The sequence below is a fragment of the Spea bombifrons genome, chromosome 1 (genome assembly GCF_027358695.1).
Source record: "Spea bombifrons isolate aSpeBom1 chromosome 1, aSpeBom1.2.pri, whole genome shotgun sequence".
Classification (NCBI taxonomy): Eukaryota; Metazoa; Chordata; class Amphibia; order Anura; family Pelobatidae; genus Spea; species Spea bombifrons.
The window spans coordinates 58628972-58649475 of record NC_071087.1 but is presented as its reverse complement, the minus strand read 5'-3'; the positions used below and the strand labels follow the sequence as shown (position 1 = coordinate 58649475).

General features: G+C 36.5%; 1 protein-coding gene and 1 long non-coding RNA gene across 5 annotated transcripts in view; one reads left to right on the top strand and one right to left on the bottom strand.

Annotated features, from left to right (window-relative positions):
• The window catches only part of PTPN13 (protein tyrosine phosphatase non-receptor type 13), a 77309-nt gene that overhangs the window by 24131 nt on the left and 32674 nt on the right, over positions 1-20504 (bottom strand). For all 4 annotated transcript variants that reach the window (XM_053461723.1, XM_053461721.1, XM_053461724.1 and 1 more), the window contains 10 exons: positions 19927-20146; positions 18420-18494; positions 18166-18340; positions 16970-17123; positions 15206-15344; positions 14435-14587; positions 13083-13265; positions 2331-2493; positions 1686-2109; positions 413-510 (listed from right to left, as the gene is read on the bottom strand). In XM_053461723.1, coding sequence (XP_053317698.1) covers positions 413-510; positions 1686-2109; positions 2331-2493; positions 13083-13265; positions 14435-14587; positions 15206-15344; positions 16970-17123; positions 18166-18340; positions 18420-18494; positions 19927-20146 — 1784 coding nt within the window. The remainder of the gene's footprint in view (positions 1-412; positions 511-1685; positions 2110-2330; positions 2494-13082; positions 13266-14434; positions 14588-15205; positions 15345-16969; positions 17124-18165; positions 18341-18419; positions 18495-19926; positions 20147-20504) is intronic.
• Positions 3301-10251, top strand: LOC128489343 (uncharacterized). Its single transcript, XR_008353906.1, has 2 exons — positions 3301-3955; positions 9111-10251. It is a non-coding gene; the product is annotated as an uncharacterized LOC128489343 (long non-coding RNA).

Genomic DNA, 20504 nt, shown 5'->3' with positions numbered 1-20504 from the left:
TACCGTTTTAATAGCATAACAGTATTAAAAATGCACAAGATGTCCGCACTAATGTTGTTATTATATGCCACGAAAATCAAAAACCATGATGGACAGTAAGATCAGCTTCCTTTTTACAAGGAACCACAGGAACTGAAGGAGAACTGATGTACAATCAATACAAAAGTAAAGATCACTGGTGATTTTTTTTACTCAACATAAGATGCCCTTTTCTGTCACAACACCAGGAGGTCCTGCAGGGCTTTTGGTAAACATTGTCAACCCCCAGCAGTAGGTGAATACAAATGAGAAGCTTCCCCTGCTGTATTTCAAATAGCGTATTTAGAGTATTTGTACTATAAGCATAGGTGTGGCTATTTTGAGCACCGTATTCAGTTTTCAGACAAGCACAAGGTTTATATCACACGCTCACCTACAACATAGGCTTGCCCACTGTCATCCATTGAGGAGGAATCAGATTCAGGTTTCCTCAGGTCAAGGCTCCTGTTTAGGCCAGTAAAGGATCTAGATCTGAACATAGAATGAAAACAGTATATTGTAACTGCAACCAAGACCATAGTGACCAAAACCACGTCATTTACATTTATCAGATCCTGGTAGATTAGATTAAGTTTATATTGTATTAAAGTAGATGGTAAAAGAGGAGACATCACCTCCTTCTGTACCAGTATGTCATGTCACACAGGTCCACATTAATAAGTAAGCACATGGCCAGGGCCCATCCAGTAACAGCGGGCCTACCAGGGCTGGTCCTTACATGGCTCCCAGTGAGAACAAGACATGTTCACTTAGGATAGATTCGCAGAGAACGAGAAGTGTTTCTGGACCGTTCTCCTCAAATTTATTCATTGCAGGTCAGGCCAGCCCTTTGTGAATTTTGGATCGGCCCGGAGCAGCATAATGTTAATCTTGATAATTTTGTACTTCCCAACCATTGTTAAAGAGTTATAATAAAAAAGAATTAAACGTAAATATTAATTATAAAATTGTACCCTCTATGTTTTGTCTCAGCACACTGTATGTAAACCAAAAATTTTATGAAAGTGTAGAAAAGTATGGAAATGATTTTTACCATGCTTGCCTCACAGGGTTACAGGCACAAAGCCCAGACAGGCTACAGCTAAGCTCAATCTGCCAAGGTCGTTTCCTTACATCATATTATTAAATGTGTTAGCCCCTGGGGGGGGGTGGCAATATATGACTTTAAGGAGAATTCCTACCCCTTTTATTACAATGTTTTATTGAATTATCAGTTCAAAAATATGTTTTCAAAACTATTGTTTTTTTTTGCTTTTTTAACAGTTCTAGTTTTTGCATTATATAATGTTTTCAGACAGCTACATATTAGTCATTTGTATCTGACAAACACCCCAGCTCCTTGCCATACTGCTTTGTGGTAAAACAAAAAGTTACTCTCTCCTAATCACCTAGTCTGAAACGAATGAAAGTCTATGGAGGAATGTATTTCATTATACAAACAGGATTTCATTAGCATTGCCTTTACAAATCAGCTCAGTGTGGTGTTTGTGCAGGGAAAGTTATACAAACTATTATAAGGCTGACAACAATAACAGTATGCAGGTCTGCACATAAAATGAGCTTATTGACTTTATTGCATATAGCACTATATTTCATATTTATGGAGAAATGGGTGTCCCATTAAGCATATAGCAATAGTTACTTACTCGTTTAGCTTCCCATACGCAGTCACTGACTCCGCGTCTGACTTTGGCACTTGATGAAATGACGCTTTACTCATTAGTTCCTCCAATGTATTGGGTGGGTTGTCCATCCTGGTGTGGAGCATTCGCTGTTGAAATGACTGAGAAACCTGGCTTAGGTCATGATAAGATTTACTTATGATACGAGGCTTATCATCCCATGAGGTTTTTGTCTTTATTTCTTTTGGTCCATTGCCAAAGTGGGTTTGAAGTCCTGACAGGTCTGAACAGGAAAGTCTCTTTAGAAGGTCAGGTTGGATGGATACAGGACGTATGGCCATCCTATTCAATGTGCTGCTAGCCAGACTGGTTGTGCTAATGGCCCGAGCCATGGTATGTCCACGGAGAGAGTCTGCTTGGATGTTCAGACTCCTTAAAGAAGCTCTTTCTACAAAAAAATGAGTGGTATAAAGAAATTACAAGTGCAGGAATTTAAAACCCAGCAACCCTCAATCACACAATCGGGCCAACAGAAAAACAGACATTAGCAAAAAATCTAAATTATATCTAAGAATGTTGCTTCTGGCCAGCACAATTATTTTAAGTATTTTCGATTTACAAAACTGGCTCCAAATCTACCGGAATAAAATCTACTTTAGGGCAACTTACCAATATCTTGATTTTCCTGACTGTTTTGTCTGGCTCTCATCTGTAACTGGAACTTGTGCTGGGAAGAGCAGAGGTGTAGGAGGTACTGGCAGGTTTTGCTGCTGTCTGTCTGGAAAACATGCTTGATGCCATCTGATGTGTTCTGCAAACTTATTTTTTTCTTCTACAGACAAAAAGGAAAAATGTAATTAAAATAACAAAATGGAAAAAAGCAAAGCACAAACTACCATATTTGCGCGATTATAAGACGACCATGATTATAAGACGACCCCCCAAAATCTGAATATTAATTTAGGAAAAAAAGAAAAAGCCTGAATATAAGACGACCCTGTAGGAAAAAAAGTTTTACCAGTAAATGTTAAGTCATGTAAACTATGTGAACAATTTTTTTTTAAATAAAAGCTATGATTGAGAAAAATATTTTGTTTTTAATTCCTTTTATTTTCCAACCTGCCCCCCAGGAGGCAGAGTGGCATATAGAGGGTTAAAAGGCATTTCTGGAGGCAGAGTGGCATTAAGGGGGTTAAAAGGCATTTCATAGAGCACTCTGCCTACAGAAATGCCTTATGCCCCCCCATTTAACCCCCCCCCCCAAAAAAAACCTTACCGGTGAGGGGAACTCTGATCTCTGACAGCCGGGGAAGGTCTGTGCGATGGACGCAGACAACCCCCGCTGCTAACTGCACCTCCTTTGTAAAAGATTCTAATACATTTTCTAACCTCAATTAAGATATGGACCATATATAATTATTAGTATAGGCAATAGTCAAAGATATGTAATTATTGGGCATAAATAAATGATAATTAAGATATATTAATATGTTTCAAGGTTTCCTTGACCTTAAATATAGAATGAAGGATTTGCTGAACATGCAGTCTATAGATAGGATAGTAGCTTGCTAATGCATGGTATAGTTGTAACTCTAAAAGGGCATTACAATATACGTACAGCGACCACCTAAAATAGGGTTTGGGCGTGTAAGACCTAAGTGAACATGTTTGAACACCTAATTAGGTGAAGACCAATAGACTGACATCATTTTCAAATGGTATATAAGCTTGGTGTAAGAGAGGCATGGAGGAGAGGTAGAGGAGAGATGTGCTTGCCATCCACAGACTCTTCTTGTCCCAACACTCCCTCCCTCCATCCTCAGGAATGCATAGGACAGATGCCATCAACTAAATTCCTTTCCAAGGTTTTGTAAGACTTGTTTCGTATTATTTTTGTTATCTTCTTTTTATATTCTTCTTTTATTTTTGTTCGTATTAAATGTTTTACCTTTGTTTGCATCTAAGTGACTCTGCCTATTTTTGACGCACATACATTTATATGTGATCCAATTATTTGAAGTTTGTATTGGCCCTATATATTTTCTTACATATCTGGCGTGCCAGCCCTGCGTATTTTTTTCCTGACCTTTGCCCTCCAGCTTGCTCAGGGGGAAGGGCAGATATATCTGTACACTTTTTGCAAACTGTCGGGAGAGAATTAAGAAAAGAACCTAAGGATACAGACTTTCAGATTTTATTGGAACCAAAAGTGCTAAAAGACGCTATTGACGGCAGACGCAAGAAAGCCATACAGCGTGATACAACACCCACTCAAGGAGAGTTCACTAAACAGGGTAAGTCATGGATTTTATAAAAACATATGCTAACAAAAGTAAAATAACTTTTCAATTTGATAATTGTCCTACTAATGCACAGTTATGGGCTAGTATGTACAAACAATGTGAGCTAGAGAATATGAAGATAGATAAGAAATTGTTATGTATTGATAAACTTAAGAAGAAACTGCAAAATGTCCTAAGCATGTTTAAAACGTTTAATGACTTGATTGTGGAGGATTTACAACCTAGACAAAGTATTTGCATGATTAACAAAGTTGTACCAGAATCTAACCCTGATGACAATACTGACGACTTTAACAGCTGTCCCGACTGTTTTGTTTTAGCTCAGCAATTAGAGAACTTGGAGAGGGCTAGGGACAGACAAGCTCAGTTACTGTCTAAACTATGTTTAGAAAATAAGAAGGTGTCAGTTATCACAAGACAAGAAGGTAAGAAGGGCGTATCTTTTGTCCCTGAAATAGCTGGTACCTCAACAATAGATTCTGATGAGGAACTTGACGTAGGAGGAGTTGAGAGACAAAAGCTCAGAGACAGTGCAACAAAATTGACTTTAAAAATTAATGATCAATTAATGAAAATTGCCAAAGATATTCCTAAATATGACGATAAGATGGATGCATTCCATAATATTGATGTATTTGAAACAAATACAGACAAATTCCAATTAAGTAATAAACAAAGAAACGCCATTTTTAAGCAATGGATACCTTCACATATGTCCAAAAGGTTACAGGACACACCTACAGAGGATGCATTAGGTCAATTAGTGCATGCAAATGACATGGATAGATTGAAACAATTAATTCTGTTTACAACTGGTGACTCATCTCCATCTCTTGACTTAATCGAATCTCTAAAAGTAAATCTTCAAGATGATCCCTTTGCATTTTTGTTGAAATTTGAGAAAGCCTATAGAATGGTAATGGGAGTTGATGATGGAGATGAACCACAGGCAATGATTATAGCATTTGTAAGGAAATTTAAATATCTAGATCCTGTATCTGTTCAGCTTGCCTCTGAAAAACCTAGTTTGCAAGAAGCAGCCATATTCATTGATCGTATAAGAAGAGCAATGAAAATGTCAACTGTAAAGGTAAAAGTATCTACAGTACAGGAACTAATTGACAAACGGCGAGAATTAACTCAGAATGACTGTCACAAGCCACAAACTAATCCTACTAATTTTGAACGATTTGATAATACTAACCGAAAGATATTCAGACCAAATGTTAGTTGTTATCATTGTGGTCAAAGAGGACATTTGAAGTGGCAGTGTAAACAATTTCTTAAAAATAGAAAATTTGTCCCTAGAACACAAAATTTTGGGAAAGAAAATGGGCTGATGCCAACAGCCCCACCTACTGGTGAACAATTTAAGTCAACGTCCCCATACACTCCACTAATTAGACAGGTGCAAGAGCTCACAACAAATAGTACTGCTACTAATGTAACAGGAAAGAATGTCAGGGGGGGTCTGACACCCTCTCAGTGACTAGATAAGAATCAATCACTCTGTAAGTTGACCTATGTAGCTCCAGTGTCAACTGACAACTGTGGCAGACCATATGTCAAGGGAAAATTACAGGGAAAAGAGATTACATTCCTAATTGATACAGGAGCTCAATTAAGTGTGACTAATCAAGCTTTACCTATAACATCTAACTCACCTGTTTGCACGATTGTAGGTTTTAGTGGAAAAGGTAATACTTCAGCAACTTTGGTTACTGGTGTTTTGTTTGAGATTCCTGGCTATTTGTGTACTGAAATTGATATCTGGCATTGTCCTAGCTCAGAAAATATCTTAGGGGCTGATGTAATGAGAGAACGAGGTTGGGTCATTGACTTAGGGAATCAAGTGATTTGGAGAAGTAATAATCTTAAAGGGCCTGTAGTAATTGATCCAAGTGACTACAGTGTAGTGGCCGTCATCAATTTAATTGAGGAGGTATCCCCAAATCATGTTTGGCCACAAATGGATTGTAATGACTTGACTCTTGTAGAAATTGTGCAGAAATATCCCTCGTTATGGGCTCAATCTAAGAATGAGGTAGGGACGATGAAAGATGTTGTTGTTAAAGTGGAAGGAACAGATCCCATAGCTCAGAAACAGTACCGATTGCCTCCAGATTCAATTGAGCCTTTGTCCAAAATTATTGAAGAACTACTTCAACAAGGCGTCATACGCAAATCAAATTCGGTGACAAACTATCCGTTATGGGCAGTTAAGAAACCAGATAATTCTTATAGAATGCTTCTAGATCTGCGTATGTTTAATAAATGTACCCCAAATGTGGCGCCAATTGTAGCAGATACCCCCGACATCATGTCTCGATTGAATGCTAAGGCAAAGTTTTTCTCGGTACTGGATATCAGTAATGGTTTTTTCAGTATTCAGATAGAGAGGAGTTGTCAATACAAATTTGCTTTTACTTTTCTGAATGAGCAATATGTATTTTGCAGATTACCACAAGGGGCGCACATGTCACCTAGTCTGTTTCATCAGGCATTGGCAAAAGTGCTATCAAAATTCTCAAGGCAAGATTGTATTCTACAGTATGTTGATGATATCTTGTTGGCAACAGAGAGTAGAGAGGAACACCTCACCTTGCTAGCAGAATTGTTTAATCTGTTGTACGAGTCAGGATTGAAATTAAATCCAAGGAAGGTCCAATTACTGAAACAAGAGGTTCAGTACTTGGGAGTTTTGATAAGTCCAGGCCAGAGACGTCCTTTGCAGGAAAGAGTAGCAACAGTAGCAGCTTTGCCTGTACCTACAACTTTCAAAGCTTTAAGACAATTCCTGGGACTTGTAAATTTTTCTAGAGACTTCATAGAGGGCTTTGCTGAAAAAGCTAAACCCTTATATGACTTACTAAAAAGTACTGATGATGACAATTTGTTTGGTCCATGGGGAGATGAGCAGCAGAAAGCGTTTGAACAACTTAAACTTGATTTACAGAGAGCACCAGCTTTGACAACTGTGTATCCATCTAAGCCTTTTGCTTTACAAGTTCATACCTCGGAGACGGCTGTCTCGGCAGTTTTACTGCAGCTACAGGGAAAGGAATGGAGAATAGTTGGCTATTTTTCCAAACTCCTTTCACCTGTGGAAAAAGGGTTTGAAACGTGTGCAAGACATTTAGTGGGTGTACACTTTGCAGTCAAGGCGACTGAACATATTGTTGGGTTTAACAAACTAATTTTGCAGACTCCTCATTCCACTTTGAAATTGCTTCTTGAAAAAAGTATCCCAGGAGTGTCACATCAAAGATTTGCACATTGGTTGTTGTCTTTATCTCCAAAACAGATTGAAGTGGATCATAAAGCTAAATATGTGCTCCCTCAACTAATGCAATATGAGGGTGAATCACATGAGTGTGTTGAGACATTTCAGGGGGATTTTCCATCTCTTTTTAGAAAAGAAGTAGAGGAAACTGATGAACCAGTATTTGTAGATGGTTCTAGATTTTGTTTGAAAGGACAATATCATACCGGATATGCCATTTGGTTTCCAAAGAAAGGCCGAGCTATTCAGCATAGACTACCAGGACATTTTTCTGCACAGAGAGCAGAAATCGAAGCTGTTAAAACAGTATTGGAAATTAATGAGAAAGAAAATAATGATCCTTTGGTAATCTATAGCGATAGTTCATATGTCGTACGTTCACTAACAGACTACTTACCTGTGTGGAAAAAACGAGGTTTTGTGGATTCATCTAACAAAATCTTAAGTCATGTTGATACATTGCAGACTATCTTTGAGCTTGCTTCTAAAAATCCTAACCGATATGCTATTGTCAAAGTACCTGGCCATAGCAGAGGGACTAGTGATTTAGCTTTGGGAAATGAGAAAGCAGATTCTCTAGCCAAGGAAGCAGCTTTGATAGGAGAGATAGTGATGGAACTAGAACCGTTGGAAGTACTACCAGTAAAGAGTAAGGAAGCAAATTTACCTTCATTTAGTGATGAACAGATGAAAGATCCGTTCATTGTGGAATGTAAGAATAAAATAACACCTCCTTTTGTTTGTGAAAATGGAGTGATTTGTTATGAAATGCAAGGTAATTTACTTCCAGTTGTGCCTAAACACTTGCAGACGGAATTCACCCGCTATAATCATGAAAGTTTAGGTCATGTGGGTCAGCAAAAGTTGCTGGAAATTCTCAAAGAGAAGTTTTATTGGGACAAAATGGAGGACTCTGTACAAAATGTTGTTCAGTCATGTCTCATTTGTGCTCAAGTAAACCCCAGGCCTAAAGGACAAAAGCCTCCACTTCTAAGAATTGCACCTGCAGACGGTCCGTGGTCTACATTGCAGATTGACTACGTAGGTCCCCTACCTTCAGGTAAACAAGGTCTCAGGTACGCATTGGTTGTGGTAGATGTATTTTCTAAGTGGGTAGAACTGTTGCCTGTCAGGAAAGATGATGCTTTGTCTACGGCAAAAGCATTGGTGAATCATGTTTTTTGTACTTGGGGAATCCCAAGGATGATTTCATCTGACAGGGGGAGCCATTTTACTGGCAAAGTCATGCAGGCTGTTTGCGCAATCCTGGGGGTACGTCAACAATTCCATGTTCCATACCATCCTCAGTCCGCAGGTATTGTAGAAAGAATGAACAGAACGATTAAGTCTAGAATTGCAAAAATGTTACTCGATAAAGGAAATACTTGGGTTGATGCAGTACCTCTGGTATTGATGAGTATTAGGGGAACAAGCTCCTCAACTACCCAGTATACACCTTTTGAATTAATGACAGGAAGGAAAATGCCATTGATCTTTCCTCATGAACCGTTTTTGTCTACTCCACAGAAAGATGCCATTGCAAGAACTAAGTGGTTACAGATACTTCAGGAGAATTTAAAAACAATTCTTCCTCACGCAGCGTCTAGAATGCAGCGTATGGTACCGCCTCACTCTTCTAAATTTGTGAGAGGAGCATCAGTAATGATTAAGACTTTTAGGAAGGCGGGACCTTGGGAAAGTAATTGGGAAGGACCGTTTGAAATAATCGACACGATGGGTCAAGTTATGATCCTTGTTCAAAGAACAGAAAAAACAGTGAAAAATACCCGTAGGCAGCAGAAGCTGTGGGTACATGTTGACCAGTGTAAATTGTATGTTTCTAACTAAATTCTGTTCTTGCAGGAACACAGTTCTGCAAGAAAATGGAGAAACAAAGCAGTTAACTATTGGACAGAGAATCTCCAAAGAAACAGCAATACAAGAAGCGTGACATCAAGATAGCGTGCTACATATTACTTCCATGGTTGTTGGTGCTGAGTTTTTTGGTTGCTGTGTTGTTTGAACTATACCAGAAGCCAATTGGAATTGATGATCCGATAAAGGATTTACCACAGAAGACATTGTTATCACATAAAATAAGAGAAGTTCAGGTGGATCGACTCCTGACATCAGACATTGATACATCAAGAGACATTGTTGGACAATTGATTCATTATAATTTAAGATATACAGATTTTGTATTTGATGGGGAAAATCTGGAACAATTAGATGTTTCGGCTTGTCTTCATTTTGTTTCCAAAGTAATATGTCTTCCAGGGCAAGAAAAAGTTGTCTATCATTCTTGTTTTCACAATCATTCATCATGTGAGGCCAGGATTGAAAGTGTTACATCTATGCATGAATTAATGACTCAAGTAAAAGGAGGGAAAGTTTGTTTTCAAGTAATGAAGGAAGAGTCATTGGTCAGAGCATTCTTTTCAAATTGTATGCATAATGAAACTCTTCACAGAGGATTATATTGCATAGAAGGAGAATTGAAAAAGTTGGAGATAGATGGGAAAAAGTTTAATGTCTCCACTATGGGCATAGAGCGTTTAAAAACACTACCTCAGCAATTTAATCTCACACAGATAGACCATTTTCCTTGGAAAACATGGACTGAGGAAATAAAGAAAGATAAGGGATTATTGGCCATATTAAAACAACAATTGAAAGATGCCGAAATTGTTTTCCAACATAAACAAGGTGAATTAGAACAAATTCAACATCAATGGAATGATATGTCTGGAGTTAGTTGGTGGTCAAATTTTAAAAAATCAGTAAATATGTGGTCACAATCTTCAGTAAAATCCGCAGCTGGGAATATATTGTTGAATCCAATTGTTATTATAGCTATACTTGTTTTATTATGTATTATTTATCAAAGTTTTCTTATGTGTAGAATAAGTAAGATATATAAACATGTTAAGTATGAAGTAGATAAGGGAGATGGAATATTAAGGGAATTGATAAAAAGAGCACAATCCTCTCATTCCATAACAAATGTAGAGAAAAGGGTGTCTCATGCTAATGATTATCATATGGTCCCAGGTAAAGTGTGATGTGATTGTAGTATAAATGTGATACGAATGTGATACGAATGGTGAGTAAATGTGTATATTTGAAAAGATATGATAAGGATATTATCCTATCATCAGGGGGAATTGTAAAAGATTCTAATACATTTTCTAACCTCAATTAAGATATGGACCATATATAATTATTAGTATAGGCAATAGTCAAAGATATGTAATTATTGGGCATAAATAAATGATAATTAAGATATATTAATATGTTTCAAGGTTTCCTTGACCTTAAATATAGAATGAAGGATTTGCTGAACATGCAGTCTATAGATAGGATAGTAGCTTGCTAATGCATGGTATAGTTGTAACTCTAAAAGGGCATTACAATATACGTACAGCGACCACCTAAAATAGGGTTTGGGCGTGTAAGACCTAAGTGAACATGTTTGAACACCTAATTAGGTGAAGACCAATAGACTGACATCATTTTCAAATGGTATATAAGCTTGGTGTAAGAGAGGCATGGAGGAGAGGTAGAGGAGAGATGTGCTTGCCATCCACAGACTCTTCTTGTCCCAACACTCCCTCCCTCCATCCTCAGGAATGCATAGGACAGATGCCATCAACTAAATTCCTTTCCAAGGTTTTGTAAGACTTGTTTCGTATTATTTTTGTTATCTTCTTTTTATATTCTTCTTTTATTTTTGTTCGTATTAAATGTTTTACCTTTGTTTGCATCTAAGTGACTCTGCCTATTTTTGACGCACATACATTTATATGTGATCCAATTATTTGAAGTTTGTATTGGCCCTATATATTTTCTTACATCCTTCCGGCTGCAGCGGAAGTTGTCTACGCAAATCACGTAGACGTCTACACGCTGCCCCGGCTACACACCGGGGACTCAGAAGCACCGGTAAGTTGGGGGGGCATAACACAGGGGGATCTGGATAGTTAATTATGCTCTGTGGATTTGTTGCTATTAAATCAATATTTTCTACATTTGTGAGTGCAATATATTATTGTATGAAACATAAACTTTATATTTCATATCAATATTTATCTTTTTTTTATTATTATTTTTGCCCAATGATACTCTGATGAGCATCTGATCTGAAGGGGTGTCTGTAGGTGGCAGCATTTACCCAATAAGTATAGCCAGTTATGTATATATTAACCAATGTTAATATCAACCACGTTGTCGACTAGACATAGATGCAGTTTTATCATACATACATATATATATATATATATATATACACACACACACACATGGGATGTAGAGACACGTTAGAAGAATACAATTTTGGCTACTGGTAATACCTCAGTTTCAATGTGTACAGCATTAAACAACAATAAATGGAGACAAAAGTTCTAAACTTAAAAATGTATTTGGTTGGTAAAACCTTTAATATGCATTTATAGCCAAAATGTCCTAGTTAATAAGACACATAGATATTCTCCGGTGTGGGGCCTCCCTTTTTCTGCCAGTTGACAAACGTAATATTTTAGGACATAATGGTGAACATCAACCACTAATATTTGACCTATAATTTGCAAAAAAAAAAAAAAACATCTAACACAGGAACATATACTAAATATAACATTAAATATTTTAGAAGAACCATTATTGCTGAGGAGCCGCTGTCAATAGAGAGTTTTACTGTTCCAATGGGGAATTCACCAGAAACAACATGAGGGATAGTTTCAAGTAAAAACATATATATTTTACATATAGTAATTTTCAGCCTGGTCTTAGAGCCATCATTAGAAACTGTATTCATCTAGAGTTGATATGGGATTTTATAAATTAAAATGTGTGCAGAATTTAAGTAGTAGCGATGCCATGTATTCTCTGAGAGAGGGCTGAAAAAATAGATGGTGTGCCTGCATTCAATTAAAAACCAAAGCCTTTGCTCTGTTTTTTTTTATCCAAACACTAAAAATACTCTCTGGTTTATGGAAACATAAGATGCGTAAATAAGATGCATTTCTAAAAACAAACCAAGCAATGTGTTGCCAATTAACTGTTTGTCTGCGGAGTAAGGTACTGGTTCACACTCCTGTAATCTAAAGATAACTATTTTTTTGAGACACAGAGGATATCAGTAAGGTGTTGTTATCAGGACATATTCACCAAAACTCTACCATAACTGACTAGCTCTACCTGGTACTGTTGTTTATACTCAGTTTTAAAATACGCAATTCATCCTTGTGCTAAATTATGTGCTCAAAATATTAAATTTAGCAGAAATAATATAATAAAATAATACTAATAATGTTTTGCTCCTTTTCAAAAACACACTTTATTATATGTATCTTATGCAGTTACCAGTATGCGTGTTCTCCACTCAATTGGGCCATCCATGTTATAAAATCCAATTACATGCCCAACAAAGAGTATATCCTGCATAAGTGTAATTATATATATATATATATATATATATGTATAATAAAGTGTTCTTTTAAAAAGTAACTACACATGTGGGTTCTGGCGAATCACCTGTATCTGGAGATATTGGATCCAACGCATTCATATGGACTTTTTTGATTATTGCTGTTAATTTCAATATTTTAAGCCCGTAATTGAGCACCAGGATTCATTATTGTATATGTTTCTGTATTTCTATAGCATCTCTGCTTTCTCTAATTTATACATATGTTTGTGTATATATTTAGTTTTTTTTTCAGAAGAATGATCTTTCATTTAAATCACTTTGGAGCTGTAGACCACTGCCTTTGAAGTTTTGAAAGTATGCATATTAATCCCTAACAGCAACAGCATCTGCTACCCTTATGAAGTACGTACAGTGAAAGAGATCTTCTTTGTTTCTCTCCATGGGAATCGGAGCACTGGAGTCCTGGTCCCATTATGGAGCTCAAAGATGAGCACCCCTTTAGGACACACGCCTAGAAGGATGCCAGTCTGGGACTTCTTTTCAGGCTGCACTCTGTGGAAGTGAATGCCGTACTCTGCGAGCCTCTGGCACACCTACAATACACAAAAATTAAAAGAAAGAATTCCAAGTTAATCCTGACAAAAAAAGGCTGGTACAGAAAATTCATCCCATGTCAGGGACAGAGCTGAAGCTTGTTGGGGTTTTAACCCATCTGCTTCAAGGTTGCATGTGCGTGCGGTCGAAAATACTCTTCTACACACTATTATTATAAAGAGTTTTTTTTAGCACCTTCTTGTCATCTTGAACGAGTTCAGTAATTCTCCTCAGACCACTTTCATTAAACATATCTTCTCCTACAGAACTGCCCTCACTGGATATTTTTTATTTTTACTTCACCATTCTATGTAAACCCTGTAGGGTGTAGTGTAGGAAAATCCCAGTAGATCAGATGTTTCCGACATCCTCAAACCACCACATCTTGGGCTGACAATGATGCCATGGTCAGAGCTACTTGGATCTCCTCATTCTAATGTTTGGTTGAACAACAATTAAACCTCTTGACCATGCTCTATATATTGAGTTGGGAGATATATCATTTGCAGTCTGTACTAAAGAACTTGCATGAGAAAACATGTGGCACACTTTCTGTTACAGTTAAAATTTGCTGAAACAAATGCAAAATTAAAATAAAATTTAATTTTGCTACTGTAGTAATGCAATAGTAGACATAAGTAAAGGATACTGCATATATTACATTCAAGCATCTGATCCATATTGATTTAGATTCTGAGTTCTTATTCTAAAATTCTCCTCCTCTGAAATAAACATCCTTCCTATACATAAATTGCTTTATGCATTGAAATGTTTCCCATCTCTTTTTTACCCTCTATGGTATAAATATCTTAGACTTTTCTGATATTTTTTATTCTGCAAACCATTCACTATTTTATTAGTCCTCCTCTAAGCTCTAATATTATTCTGGGGTCTCTGGATCTGTTGAAGATCTGGATCTGTCTGATAAGAGATTTGTTAAGTGGTATAACCACCTCCCTCTTCCTGCTTTACTTCTACAACCCATCACCCAGTTTGTTTCCGTAGAGCAAGAGATGTACAATTGCTGATGAATGTACAATGTACGCCATTTGCTGAACTCTTTAAAACATGTTGCTTGGTAGACGAAGTAAAAGGATTTATATATAAATAGTGAATGTAAAAAAAAAAGTGAATGAATTATATCATGGAATGAAGATGATGTAATTACTTTAAGGAATTCAAGCTCAGTTTCGTTTTCAGAAGCTCCTGAGTAGGTACTGTGTAGTCTGGGCAATTCTTCCTTCAGGTAGGAGAGATCCAGTTTCTCGATCACTCTAGCAGGCAGGTAATGTTCCATTTTAAAGTAGGCCATACCGTGAACCTAAACATGGAGGAATGAGTACATTGTTAGAGAAGCTTGTATTAATCTACCTGCTACCCTGGTACTTCCTGAAGATACAAAAGCTTACTATATGCCATCTCGTTATATCTTTGTCAAAAAGGACTAGTATTCAAAAGTCATGCACAGCATTGCATAAAAACCAACAAAACTATGCCCTGCACATTAAAAAACAAACCAAAAAAAACCAAAAGGTAACATTTGACCAATTACACACATTCCTTTAGAGGGGATGGCTATGTACATGAGATATCATTCAGAGTATAAAAATATATATATGCAGTCTGCATTTGCCTGTTGCCATACTGCACACATACTGTGCATATACTGTGCACATACATATTTCAGGTTGTGACCCAGAGAACCCTAGAAGCACTGTAATAATAAAAATGCACAGAAGTAGACAATTGTCCTGCAATGTATTTCTTCGTGTGTCATCTCGGTCTAAGATAACATAAGTTTTATTGGAACAAAATGAAATAAAAACAGGTATTGTCAATGCTAACATATAATACAATATACAGCACTATATATATATATATATATATATATATATCATCACATAAACATCTGTCAAGGCATCAGCCAGTAAGCACATACATCTGGTTTGTAGTCCCCATATTCTGCTTGAAGAGCCAGAGATGCCAGGAGCAAGGCTGCCTCATCATCGCAGTGCAGTCTCTCGTCCAGGATGTCCTTCCTCTGCTGCAGGTAGTACTGGTGGCAAGTGAGGCTGTGTCTAGTAACACAAACCAAGTAGTAACACTGTTACAAAGAACTCTGTGAAAGTCAAACTCATTCATTACCTGGCCTGGTGTTAAAAAAAGAACAGTTCCCTTCAGAGTACTATAATTAAATTTTAATAAAAAAAACAGGTACTATAATGAACTTAATTTTATCGGAACTATCTATGGCTTGTGCTTTTTTGGTTACTAATCAGTGTAATTATTGTTTTGACATTTTATTTAAACATTTCCCTGGGTACATCTGTGAAACTGGGATCTGTGTGTTAATGTGGCACAACTACCAATATACAATTAGTTCCCTGTGCTGATGTTCTCACCCTTCTCATCACCCACCTTTATTTACAAAGGCTGCCCACACCAATCAACAACAATCAGAGACTTTACAACAGATAATATTAATGGAGGAAAGTAATCACGCAGAACAGGAAGTTAAGATGACGCTCTCAAAAAAAAGGCAAGCTTCTTAAAAGATATAATGCTGATTTTTAACATGTAGGTATCACACCATAGGCTTAGTACCTATATTAGGATCAGAGGTTTACTGGACTAACAACTAAAGATTTCTGGAACTTAAATCAGGTGGTATCCATGATAAAATTATGTCTAAAAGGGTTAAATATATTAAAAAAACTAAAAACACTAGGTGATATTATATCTCCAACCAAGTTTATTAGTCAGCCTAAGACATCTACTTGGTTGAACTGTTCTGGCATTTTTTCATGTGGTCATAATGTGTGCAAGAGTTGTCCGTATGTTAATTGTAATTTACAAGATTTCACCTTTATGGAGAAAGACATTCTCACCTCTCCCTCTAGAGGTGTTGATGCCATTACTCTTCCTAACAAACGAGAGGTATACTGGATTTTCAATATGGCCACTATGGAGTTAAATTCTCAGTACGTCGTGTCCTGTTTCTTTGATTAAGGTATTGTTTGCTTTTAGATTTATTTTCATCTGTGATTTATCTCTTTATTTGGGTATATTATATATTTTTATTTATGATTTATTTCTTTATTTGGAGATATCATGTTTTTTAAATTGTTTATTTCATATTATTATTATTATATTACTATTACTATAATATAGCTATTACATGGCTATATTAGGGCTGCTTTTTGTGTCTTGTGGGATTCGTTTTTGATAAAGGACTTGAGGTGCGAAACGCGTCAAGCGGTCTCTTTTTCTGCGGCTGGTATGACATTCACTGCATATTTTTTTTTATTTTTTAGTTCTTTTCTTGCATAATTTTGGACACGCTATATTTTTTTATACATATGGGATCAAGCATCCGAATGTTTTTATACGTCCGTCTTCATGGAGTGCTGGTGTTCCTTTGTTTGATTGATTTCAGTGTTGCAGTGGATGCTCCTTCACCCATGTGGGATAGCTGCTATCGCCTTGCTTTTTATTTATGTGGTCTGAGCTGGCGTATTGTGTGTGTATGTGTATATATATATTGTAGTAGAAGCATTATTAAACACTCATCCACATCTACCAGACAAGCCAGAAGGCTTGTTTTTTTCCCAAAGAAATCCCATGGTGCTGCCACAACCACAAGGAATTCTGGGTAAGGCTATATATATATGTCTACCCTACTTATTAAACATAAGTCACTTACAGTATAAGGCTAATGTCATCCACAAAAAACTTGACCCGGAAATACAAAGTAAAATTAACAGCAGATTTGCCTTTCTTTTTCACATCCTCTTTCCAACCATCAGGAGCCACTTTAGACAGCTTTGCATCAAGATCAATAAAAAAGAATTCATGCTCTGCAATGCAAAAACGAAAACAATTAATTAGGACCAATTAGATAACTAAAGCATTATGTTATGTATGGCCTAGGAACATTTCATTAGAGTGAACCAGGCTGGTCGTGGCATATACACTACAAAAAATTAAAAACAAAAAATATATATATATTTCTGATAGCTAGAACCCCAGGACTTGGATTCAGTAAATGTAATATCCCATTATGAGGCTGTCAGCATTAATGGTGGTGTCAAGTACAATAAAAGATAAGAAGTGATAATAACTAGATTTCAAGAGGAGTGAAGTAGTTACTTTGCATGGTTTTCTTCCTCTACTTTGGCGATAACAGCTTGCATAGTGCTTTGTTACAGATCAGCTGTAAGAACATGATGCCAAGTACTTAAAGAACAAAAACGAAAGTTTGATAATGACAATTCCTCAAGCCACAGGAAAAGTCATCAAAGAAACTCTTTCCATATTGGAATGATCATCCCCCAAATACCTCAAGTGTGCTTTGATAAGCAGATTCACCACACTGCCTTCCTAAAAATGCTTTACTTTGTTTCTTTTTATATAAGTTACTTTTTGACATTTAATGCTTACTAACCAAAAATAAAGATAGAAGGACATTTTCTTAATGCATTGACTTCAAACATAGAGGATTGCCACTGACTGGGTGTCAGTGACTGTAAAGCCCACTCAGGTGTGTGGTAAAATATTTTATCTTTGTAAGTATTTTTGTCTGTTATCTGGGTCAACCACCTGGATAAACAGATTACGTTCTTGCCAAACTACTTTGTGGTCCTTATCACCAAGAAGAACTCTCTGGCTAAGTCTATGAAAACACTTAAATTCTGTTCATTAAATTGCATTTAAAAGGAACTATATATATATATATATATATATATATATATATATATATATATATATATATATATATATATATATACATATACATACTTACCAAAAATATCCTTTACACTGTGCCTATAGACACCCCAAGTGCATCTAATTGACAATACCTTCTAAAGAGCATTGGCCCAACCTTCTGCCAGCACTTACCTTTTAGAACTGCCAAGCCAAACAAGTGGTGCTCAACTAGTCCAATGTGTGCCACAACCATGTCAAAGACATCTTTACAAATGGACTTTGTGTCACAAGTCAATTCTAGTCTCTGTCCACTTAGAAGAATGATGTTCAGTTTTCTGCGGTTCTCATCTGACTTCCCCTTTTTGGCCTGCAAAATGTTGAAAACATGCTAATGTACTGAGACAATATGGTTCTGGCATAACAATGAAGAAAACCACAATTCTTACCATGATAGATCGCGGGAGGTCCAATGAGATGTAAGGTTCAACTGTCATTTTCACAAACTCTGGGCCAAAGAAATTCTAAAAACACACAAGAGAAAAACAAAACAAAAAAATTACAGATTTTTTCCCACAAAAAACAAAAAAAAAACACCAAGGACGTTGGACTCCTGCCCTAAAGGGATAGAGATAGGCCATGATTTGTAAATATCCCTCTGTGTGTACATTGGCTATTTTTTGTACCCACAGAAAGTGAGAGAATTATGTCTTGAAGATGGGTCTTGATTACATGCAGTGCTTTAGCATAACAGCAGAACTGGCTTCAGGTAACACCCAACATGGCCATTGCTATGTTTAATATGTTGGTGTGCCTTATTGCTTGGTTCCACAACAAAGAAAAGGTAATAGCAAACACTATCATTTAATAGCGATACTAGAAAACAGAGGAATGTGAAGCTCGGCAAGTTCCGGTTCTCAAGCTATGAATGACTACACGGTACTTAATGTTCAAACAAATCAAAAACAGGTTGATACATTATGTAAGTCTAATTTACAAAACTTTTAAGTGCGTAACAATACAATGGAAATGCTCTAAGAGGGACTATGTCATATTTGTAAAGAGGCTGACACAATGGGTGTAGAAAAATAATGTACAACCACAAAAATGCATGTGGTGTTTAATGTTCTGTTTAAGGCTTTGTATGTCTGAGGTGTCAAAGGTCATCCAGATGGGACTCTAAAGACTAAAACAGTGATTTGTGTATTTAATTTATAGTGGCATTACTATTATTAAATATTGCAAATGAACAATTATTAATAAAAACTGCTCCTTAAAAATATACACAAAGATGACATATTGGACACAGTCTAGAATTTGTTTTATACATCTGAAAGTATTAAAGACAATGACTGTAATTCTCCCTCCTTGACTTTTTGTGATTTTAAGTAAATAGGAGTATTCCCTTAATTGCCTTGTGATCCTAGACAGGAAGTTGACACTATGACATCAGCCAGATGGGATTGGTGGAAAAACACCTGGGATAATTGTGCAATGGGAAAGCTTTCAGATGTTGTAGTTTATTTTCCTGTAAAGGTAACATTTCTGATATGTTTAGATTATGTGTAAGAAACGTTCATGCAAGGTTTATCTAATTTTATTTATCTAATAATTAATCTAATTATTTATCTAATAATTAATTCATATCAATCACTTTTGCTGCAGCAGTTGGCATACTATGTCTGAAAGGCTAGTACGCTGTAGAAAGGGCCGACTGCCTCCAATGCTGTAACATACATATCAACCATAAATGCACAAAAGATCAGCTTGAAGTATTTTCTATAATACCCTGGAAACAAAAGGAAAGGGAAACTTTTGCGTCCAGTTTTCAGACCTTAACTAAGGAAAGTAGGAAGTGTACATCGTTGGCAAACCTCCTAAACTGTTAAGATTGTCCAAAAACACAAATTTCACAACGTTTGTGATAAAAATTAGTGATAAGGAAAAGCGAAATACCCTAAGCTTTCTCTGCGTCATTGCGGTTTCCACAGCAATATCTCTCAGAGGATCCCTGGTGATGTCCAGCATGGATGCTCGTGGCAGATCACTACAGTACAGATTTAGCCGCGATTGTCGTATGGCCATTCTGGTTTGCATTTGGATCATGTCCTCTTCTTGACGTTTCCGCATTTCTTGGCTGATATTGATGCCGTCTACTGGGTTTTCGTATTGGTTGCTATGATTTAAAAGGGGAGAGAGAAGAATTTAGTATTATGAATTACTTCCCAATGTTAATTAATGGCATTTAACAAGAAATTCTTCAAACAATGAGCTGGACGTGGCAAACAATTACCTTGTCATAATCGAATGATCCTGGGCTGCAGATAAACACAACACTAACAAACAAAACACACTTTACTATGTGTAATCTAGATTTTTAAAAAATACATTCCATTAAATTCATCCTTTAAAGAGTATACTTTAATCCTGGTATCTGTACATGTACCTAAGGAGGGGTAATTCCTATACAAAGCATTAAGAGATTGTGCAACTGGACTGTACTTAAATACGATTAATAGAATACTGTTAATGTT